The sequence below is a fragment of the Vicia villosa genome, linkage group LG2 (genome assembly GCF_029867415.1).
Source record: "Vicia villosa cultivar HV-30 ecotype Madison, WI linkage group LG2, Vvil1.0, whole genome shotgun sequence".
NCBI classification, from domain to species: Eukaryota; Viridiplantae; Streptophyta; class Magnoliopsida; order Fabales; family Fabaceae; genus Vicia; species Vicia villosa.
Window position 1 is genome coordinate 48,047,889 of NC_081181.1, and position 9,521 is coordinate 48,057,409.

A 9,521-nucleotide genomic window follows, 5' to 3' on the forward strand; every position below is an offset into this window, starting at 1 on the left:
CAGCATTTGCCCCATGTATCCAAGGGCGTCCAAGTAAACAGGAATATGCTGGGTGAATTTCCATTACTTAAAAGGTAGAATCAAAGATCTGAGAGCCCACTCTGATTGGGAGATTCACCTTTCCGTACACTGTTCTTGTGGACCCGTCGAAGGCTCTTACCACAACATCGCTTGGTTGTAACACAATTCCTTCGAAGTCAAGCTTTTCTAGTACTGTTTTTGGTAACACGTTCAAAGAAGAACCGTTATCTACCAGCACATGAGATAGAGTGGTGCCATTACATTCAATGGAGATGTGTAGGGCTTTGTTGTGATTTTTTCCAGCAGGGGTTTGATCAACATCAGAGAAACCGAGGCCATTATTCACTGTTAAATTGGCAACACAATTTTCAAATTGATCGACTGAAATCTCTTGTGGAACATGTGCAGCTTTCAGGAACTTCATCAGGGTTTTGGCATGAGCTTCTGAATACTTTAGCAGAGACAGCATTGAGATTTTTGAAGCAGTGTGCCCCAGTTGTTCGACAATATTGTAATCACTCTTGTAGATGATTTTCAATATTTCCTCCATTTCTTGCTTTGATGGATCCTCAACAGTGACTTCCACCGGTATTTGAACTGGTTCAATTTGTGGCTCTTTGCCTCGAGCGTTGATATCTTGATTAGGAATTGGGACCTGGACTGGATTAGCAGCAGCATTTGGAGAAATTTCTGGTGAAAAGATCCTTCCACTTCTCGTAATCTTGCTGGTACCCACAATATTATCCACAGTTGGAGCAGTTAACTTCGTGGCCTCTTCAGTTAAGGTATCCTGCTTAACTCCATGGACATAAACATTAGTGTCATAACTCCATGGGACAGCTTTGTCTGAGGAGTATGGAAATGGAGTTGGACTAGCAATGATTACTGATGCCACTTTGAGTGTAGCAGAAATTTTGAAGTGAGCCTTGGCAAAGATTTTGAATGGTAAGTTGGAAACCACTGAGACGTCCTCTATTCTCATCCCGTTTGCAAAGACTTCGCATAAAACGTCCATAGAAGGGAGCCTCTCAAACATAATGATGCGGCGATCCATCCACTTTTGAATTCCCATTCTCAGATTTTCACAACCGTTGGGCAGGCATGTGCAATAAAAGCAATCAGGGTCACAACTTGGAAAGTAACCAGCTCGGATTAGCTTTCCTTTGACTTCAAGGAGCGGAGTTGACAATTCCCTCACATCATAGATGTAAACAGTGTCTATGATAGCATTAACAGTTTTGTCGTGCTTTGGCATAGGTGCAGTGATGACATTTGGAGTCTCTGGAGGATCGAACTCAATTTCCCCAGCATCTATCATGTCTTGTATTTTATTTTTCAGGGCCCAACAGTGATCTGCGTCATGTCCTGGACAGTTTGAGTGATACGCACATGTTGTATCGGGTCGATAACTCGGAGAGGAAGTGTTGACATTCTTTGGAGGGTCTTTTAATGTGATCAGATATGCTTTTAGCAAATGCTGCAATGCCTGAGAGATTGGTGTAACACCCCACTTTCCCAACTTATAGATTTATAATAAAAGTACACAGTCTATATCAGAGTATACCAGTAGGATGTCACATCTCCCAAAAAAACTCATAACATTTAAGTTCATTTTATTACTCCATTTATTCATAAAAGAATTTCTTACACAGCGGAAATATCAATTATTCAATTTCATAGCACTACGGCTCAAAATAACAATATCCTCCACAAAAATTCGTGGTCCAACAAAATATAAAGGTAAGATACGTAACAAATCAAACAAAGTAAAACATAACAAATTCCCAATCCCGTGTTACGTAACAGAGCGACTCCTAAGACTCGATCAAGCAACACTCAACATCCAAGCACTACTCAGGTACCTGAATATCTGTACTCCCGAAGAAGCACAGACACAACAACAGAAAAGGGGTGAGAATTACATTCAATGAATACACGGTGAATTATCACATGCTAAGGAGTAGTATCTACACATATATACAATTATAAATCACACATCAATTCTCACACACAACATCATCAACAACACCATTCACAACATCAACAATACTATTCACAAAATCGACATTCAAATATATGAAATGCGATGCAACCAATGACATCTATATGCATGTGGTACCAACGGAGCATAAGCCCCCATCATAATGCCAGTTAAAAGGATAACAACAAGGCATAAGCCTTCAACAACAGAGCATAAGCCCTCAACAACAAGGCAGAAGCCTTCAGCAACAGAGCATAAGCCCTCATCAATGTATGTATGCAACATCGATGCACAATCAACAACAATCGTACCATACAAGGCATAAGCCTTCAACAACATCGACATTGATCATACGACCTACAACTCAAAATGTCCACATATCAGGACGAATCAACTCAAACTAATCAACTCTGGCCATCGGCCTACAACTCATATCAACAAATCAACGACATCAAAAATCGACAACATATCACAACAATACCATTAGCCAACAACAACATAATTCGCTTACTGAAACATTATTTAACGGCTTACTAGTTCATCATTATAACATATATGCACAGTACAACATTCATCAAGCAATAAAATCATGAATTAAAATTAATTGAAATTTACATCTCATTTCATCATTTACACATAGGTTATCCCGTAAGGTTCATCATGCTCGAAACGGCACTAAAAACGGAGTTACAGATCAAAAGTTACGCATCATTGAACTTTCGAAGAAAATCACAAAACAGAATTTTTACACACAGAAAGCCATACGAGTATGGCAATTTCCATACGTGTATCACCCAAACCCATACGCGTTTCAGCAATCCCATACGCGAATCAACAAAACTAAATTTACACTGAAAATTCTCATACGCGTATCAACAGACCCATACGCGTATGGCCTCATCCCATTTGCGTATGCCAGAATTCCATACGCAAAACACCAGTATTTCTCCAAAAATATGCAATTTCGCACCAGTATGTTTTCCACTCATTTTCACTCATAACAGGCTATGATTTTAAGTTTAAAACAACACTTTTTCACCTATTATTTCATACCTTTCATCTAGATTCATTAACCTATTGTTCTACATTCATTTTACATGATAACAACTCACTTTCTCCTCATCAATTCAACCTATATTTTCAGATTTGGGTTTTTAAGAGAAGAACACGACAACACATCAACTGACACAATACTCATATCACATTCATCAATCAAATCAGAACTTCACACAGATTCAATTCAGAGATGACATCAATCACGCACAAAATCAATAACATTCATTAATCAAACATCAAACCAATAAAGGATTATACACAAATCAATTCCAATTCATTCCTATAGAGGGGAAGGAACCCTCACTACCCTTTCATGTTTTAATCACCATTTAAAGAACCCATTCTCCCCCTTACCTTAGGTTTGAGCTTTGATCCTTCAACAATGGTGGAAGTCTTCCTTCTCTATTGCCCTAGCCTCTTTCTCTGTTTCTACGTTCTTCACAATTTAGCCCCAAAAACTAATCTTCCTTCTAATTCTATTTTATTAATAATACTTATTTCTAATATTATTAATGGGCTCACTACACACACCCTCCCAACTACTAACCACATACATGGCCCATTAATTAATTAACATTATTATTATTATAACTAATCCTTAAATTAATTACTAATACCAACTGACAACAACATACCCACTTATGATAACTTATACTAAAATTATGCCAAATAATACACAAACACACCACAAAATAATTAAGAATGAAATATAACTAATATTATTTCTAACATCTATTCTCCGGTTAACTGACTAATTAATCCGGCTTAAACTAAAAACCCTAAACGACGAATCAATCCAATACGCCTCTTAAAATAACACTGATAAATCCCAACTTCGACCATTCCAATAAAATAATCCCTTAACTAATTTAATTAAATAAATAATTAAATCCGGGGCGTTACAATTCTCCCCCACTTAGAATATTTCCGTCCTCGAAAATTTATCCGATTCAACTACTCCAACTACTTATTCCATCCAACTAATCAACTCTCATTACCGAAAGGCAAACCCACGCATGATACAATAATTCATAACATCAACGGCGAAAACAACATGAATGTTACTCAAGTAACACACTCTACAGTTTAACACCCCAACACAAAGAGTAACCAACTTATGAACTCTCCGGTTTAAGATCTAGAACACAACAACATCAGGACACAAACTTAAACATGACATCAACTCAACCAACCTACCAACCATTGTGGTTACTCACATATGAATAACTGCACTGCATCATGCATTCGCTGCACACGCTGATTACTTGTAAAGTATCAACTCTACCAGGTTTACTCTAACTTCAATCACCAAAATCGACATAATAAAGATTCTCGAATTAACTCTCCGAACGTTCCGTTCCAACAGGTATTCTACGCTCTTGTAGTTACCGAATACTTCAAACTTAGATTCGTAAGACAACATTTCGGAACATTCAACATAATTACAACGACGACTACTTCTAAATCTTAGATGAGATATTCATATACTCCCACGAATTCCCAATTGTCATAAAACATAACTACAACTTTGCCATCTTTTAATAACACATTCTCCAAAGTTGTCTTAAACACAAAACAACATTACAACTACATATGGTACATGGGTCCAACTAATTCTAACTAGATAACTCATCTTCTTCACTTCCAACTAATTCAACATACCGAACCATCGATTCCTACTTATATTGACATAGTGCTCCATAAACGCTTGTTCGAATCAACACGACCGAGTAACTCATCTTTTTCCAACCAAAATCACACTTTAATTAAACCAACTTATAATTTCACTACTTTTAATAATCACAACTCAACTTTCAAATATTCTACGCTCACTTCTTCTGATTCCTATACTTGCTAAACATTCTATACCACTACCAACAACATAACAGCTAATAGTACAAGCATCGTCAGTTATTATAAAGGAGTATTACTAACGAAACCTTACCTTCAATGCGTTCGTCTTCGTTATCCATCTGGCTCTCAACTAAAGGGAACACTTTGCCACTAGCTTGCGTCTTCTTGGGTCTCTGACACTGACCACTAATGTGCCCTTCATCTCCATAGTTAAAACAAACCATCTCTTTATGTCTGCAATCCGACATTACGTGTCCTGTCTTACCACAACGGAAACACCTCTTAAGCTTAACATTACACACATTGCACTTATGACCAGCTTGTCCATATTTGAAACACACAACTTTAGCAGGAGTGTCTCCCCCACTTGTTTTCTTGCCAGAACAAGATTTCCGCTCCTTCCTACCATCATAAGGTTTCCCACGGTATCGTCCTTCTTCTCGTTTCAACTCTAGAAATCTCACTCCTTTCTTTCCACGCACATCTTCTGGAAAATAGTTCTCCAAGAATACCCTACGGAAAAGTGCCCAAGTAATTTCAGTGCCTTCTTCATCAAACCTCTACCTGGTATTACCCCACCAATCCTCAGCTCCTTTCATTAACATGTGAGTACCGAACCGAACCTTCTGTACATCAGTACAATTCATAACTTGAAAGATCCCCTCCATTCCTTTCATCCAAGCTTGTGCCTTATCCGGTCCATATCCTCCTTCAAAAATTGGCGGATTAATCTTTCGGAAGTCTCCAAAAGCACGTAACTCATCCCTTTCTCTGATGCCAGCATTCACGTGCGGCGCTTGTCCAATCGCACCCGCCACCCTCGTCAGTGCCTCAACATTAACGTCCTTACTCTTTTTGGCAACCATTGTCCTAAGACATCCAACAACCGATAGGAAAATAGTATTGATCGTGTCAGATACACAAACCCAATACATACGGGATAGAAAACACAAATAACAATTAGAAATCAATTATCAATACTCGAATGCTAAACAAAAGACTGGCTCTACTACTTGGCCGGACGGACCGACCTGCTCTGATACCAATTGTAACACCCCACTTTCCCAACTTATAGATTTATAATAAAAGTACACAGTCTATATCAGAGTATACTAGTAGGATGTCACATCTCCCAAAAAAACTCATAACATTTAAGTTCATTTTATTACTCCATTTAATCATAAAAGAATTTCTTACACAACGGAAATATCAATTATTCAATTTCATAGCACTACGGCTCAAAATAACAATATCCTCCACAAAAATTCGTGGTCCAACAAAATATAAAGGTAAGATACGTAACAAATCAAACAATATCCTCCACCTGAGTAGTGCTTGTCTCAGATTCCATCTCTTCTAACTTAAATAAACAGCGAGGAGATGAGAAATCCGTCATGTGAACCTGTTATGCAATGTGTATGAATGAAATGCATATGCAATGTTTATGAATGAAATGTATATGCAATGAAATGTATATGCAATGTTTTCAAGGATCTTAGAGTTTAGATTTGTTAAAACAAAAGAAAAACAAACATTTGTTAGTCAAACAATTTATCTTTTTTTTTTCTTCTTTGCCTCATTCGGGCTTACAAAACAGAAAATAAAGAAAATGAAGGATCCCTCAGGTCTCCCATGGACGCTTTCTCTTTGCACCCAGGAATGTGTTGATCTGCTGTTCTTCTTGGAGTTGTCCGGTGAGCTCCAATAATCTTCTCTCATAGTCTTGACAGTGTGCTTTGAATGTGTCTCTTTCCTCTTTTAGTTGAACCCAAGATTCTGCAACTCTTCCAGATCAGTTGGCATATCCGGATGTAGAATAACTCGAAGTTCGCCTCCTTCGACTTCTGGCTCGATAGTCACATGTAGAATAGCGGGATATGGCATGATGAACTTCTGAGCATGAGTACGCACCCATCTGAGGTAAGGATCCATAGGAATAGAATTCCATTGCCCCAAAGTTTTGCTTTCTATTCTATAGACACTTCCCCACGCAAGTATAAACCTTCGTCGGTGTCTGTGGGAATCATTCTCGTAATCAAACACAATGCCACGGATAATCATGTCATGAGGACCGTTTCTCCGTGCATATCCGAATTGGTGTAAAGCTAGAGAGGGGTTGTAAGTGATGCCTCCCTTGATGCCAAGTAGTGGCATATTAGGGTACTCTCCACAATGGTCAATGATAGTAATGTCTCTTTAAAAGAAGTTGTTCCACCGGATATCTGAATGAGACAAAGACATAATCCTGCGAGACCATTGCATTCTTTGTTCATTTCTCAACACTGATCGGGGAAGATGAAATGTAAACCATCTAGCCAGTAGTGGTATACAACACATAAGAGTTCCTCGTTTCTTCATGGTACGAGTATATAGAGAGTGTAGAATGTCTCCTAGCAAGGTTGGTACCGGGTTACGGGTTAAGAAAAGGTTCATGATGTGCACACTTATGAACTGGTCGGGATTAGGGAATAAAACCAACCCATAGATCAAAAGAGCCGCAACCTCCTCAAAAGCTGGGTAACTTTTGTTTTCTAGTAGTAATCGAGCCTTTTCCATCAAGAACTTAGCAAGCAAACCCTTAACTCCACTCTTTGTTTCCCAATTGGACTCGATTTCTGACTTTCGCAAATGTAAGGTAGCAGTAATGGTTTCAGGTTTTGGAATCCTTTCTAAACCAGTGAAAGGTAATTGATTTCGAACAGGTAATCCAATTAGTTCAGAGAATTCTTCCAAGGTGGGTACCAACTGGTAATCAGGAAAGGTAAAGCAATGATGTTCGGGATCAAAGAACTGGAACAGGACCCGTATCATGTCTTCTTCAAATTTTGAGGTAACCAAATGGAGTAGGTGACCGTGCTTTTCGGTGAATTGAACATTCCTGGGAAATTCTGATACTAAGTCTTTTAGTTCAGATGGCACCGTTGAGATGTTGATTCGGATGTAATCTCTGGTGGCGGGAGCCATTACCTGCAATAACAAAGGTAAACTCTTTTGATCCTTGAAATGATTAGTGAAAAAATGATATGCTTATGATGCTTATGATGTTATGATGTCAAACATGTGGCAAACACAAACAAATCAAACAATAGCCTTAGGTTTAAAGGCTTGCATGAAGTCCATAGGTGATACCCTCCCCACTGAAGTTGAGTTGGTTAAAACCTGTCCTAGAAAAGTATTAGGGTTCTATGATCCTTGGAGGTAACATCTCAATACGGCGCTCGGACGGCCGATGAAAATATTCCTCGAGGATAACTAACTTCGATCAATTTCAAAGCTAGCCACTTAATAGGCCACAAGTCAAGTTCAACTAAAAGGTTCTAAGACAAATTAGTGTTTAATGACATTTCGGGAGCCTAATATACTCCTTGATCGTTTTCAAGGGACATCAGTATAAACCAAAGTATCGCACTAACGGTGACTACCAGATTAACCGTATCGGTACATGCCGTACAGTTTCCTTGGTCTATTGTCACATACTTAAGGTATCTCGAGATTCGGGTTAGAATCTTTCACACAAGCAAAATACCCAAACAAACCTTTGAAAAATAGAGCAACCAAGTCAAGCAATTGAAAACATCGAAGTGATCTAAACTCTAAAGGTAACCCCTTTGAAAACATTTTGTTTTAGAAAGTAAAATCCCCAGCAGAGTCGCCAGTTCTGTCGCCCTCGGTTTTTTACCATACCTCTCACGGAGAGATACGTGATTTGACTCTTTTTTATTTCTGCTTTTGTGTTTTTGAAAATCAGAGAGTCGCCACCGACCTTTTATTTTATCCAATTAAGGAAAGGTTTAAAAAAGAAACAGAAAAAAGACCTTTAAGAAATTCTGGGTAAGGGGGTAGGTTATACAAAGGAAAGGTGTTAGCACCCTTTGTATCCATGGTTATCCATGGGCTCTTTAATTTGCTTAGCTCACTTGTTTTCAATTAATTTTCTATTGCCTTGAAATGCTCTTATGTGGTTTCAAATACCTTTGTAAATTGACTTTGTAATGATCCTTGTGCGGATGTATACAAAGTGTTTTTATCTTTCAAAAGATGTTTTGAAAAAAGAACGTTAACCTCGTAATGATCCTTGTTTAGATATATACAAAGTATTGTCTTTTTGAAAGTTTTATTTTGAAAAACAATGATATATGAGATTTTGTTTGTTTTGATTTGAGCAAGCAAATTAGGAGGTCTACCCTGAGTTATAAGGTCTTTATCCTATTTCCTTTAAAAAGCTATCCTTTCACCGGATATAAACGAAAGTTCGATTTTGCATTTAAATTTGATTTTGATTTTGAAAAGAGTGAAAAGAGGGATTACCCTAAGAGGTGCAAGTGTGATTGTGTTCTGATTCAGATATTTTATCTTTGAATTTAGTAATCTAACGATTCAATTTTTATCTTTGGCATACACGCAGTTTTATATGTGCTGGTATTTAAAATGCGGAAATGTAAAATGCGGAAAGTAAATCTACGCTATTACATCGATTGTGCAGGAAATGTAAACTACGCTATTTACATGAATTTGACAACCTATACACTTATCTAGGAATTTAAATTGCAAGAAAATAAAGAAGTGTTTTTGGATTTTTTATGATTGATTTTAATTATAATTAATGCAT

The 9,521-nt window shown here is 37.7% G+C and overlaps 1 protein-coding gene across 1 annotated transcript; it reads right to left on the minus strand.

Moving 5' to 3' along the window:
* Nucleotides 1–4,965: 4,965 nt before the first annotated feature.
* On the minus strand, nt 4,966–5,778 carry LOC131649023 (uncharacterized). The gene is made up of 2 exons (XM_058918770.1): nt 5,477–5,778; nt 4,966–5,425 (listed from the first exon to the last, which is right to left on the minus strand). The coding sequence occupies exons 1-2, from the start codon at nt 5,776–5,778 to the stop codon at nt 4,966–4,968; spliced, it is 762 nt and encodes a 253-aa protein (XP_058774753.1).
* Between the last annotated feature and the right edge of the window lie 3,743 nt (nt 5,779–9,521).

What these genes read in the sequence shown, in the direction of transcription:
- LOC131649023 (XM_058918770.1), bottom strand. Translation starts at nt 5,778, where the DNA reads ATGGTTGCCAAAAAGAGTAAGGACGTTAATGTTGAGGCACTGACGAGG. An exon ending in GATTGGTGGGGTAATACCAG is followed by an intron (nt 5,426 to 5,476) that starts GTAGAGGTTTGA and finishes ACTTTTCCGTAG; the next exon opens with GGTATTCTTGGAGAACTATT.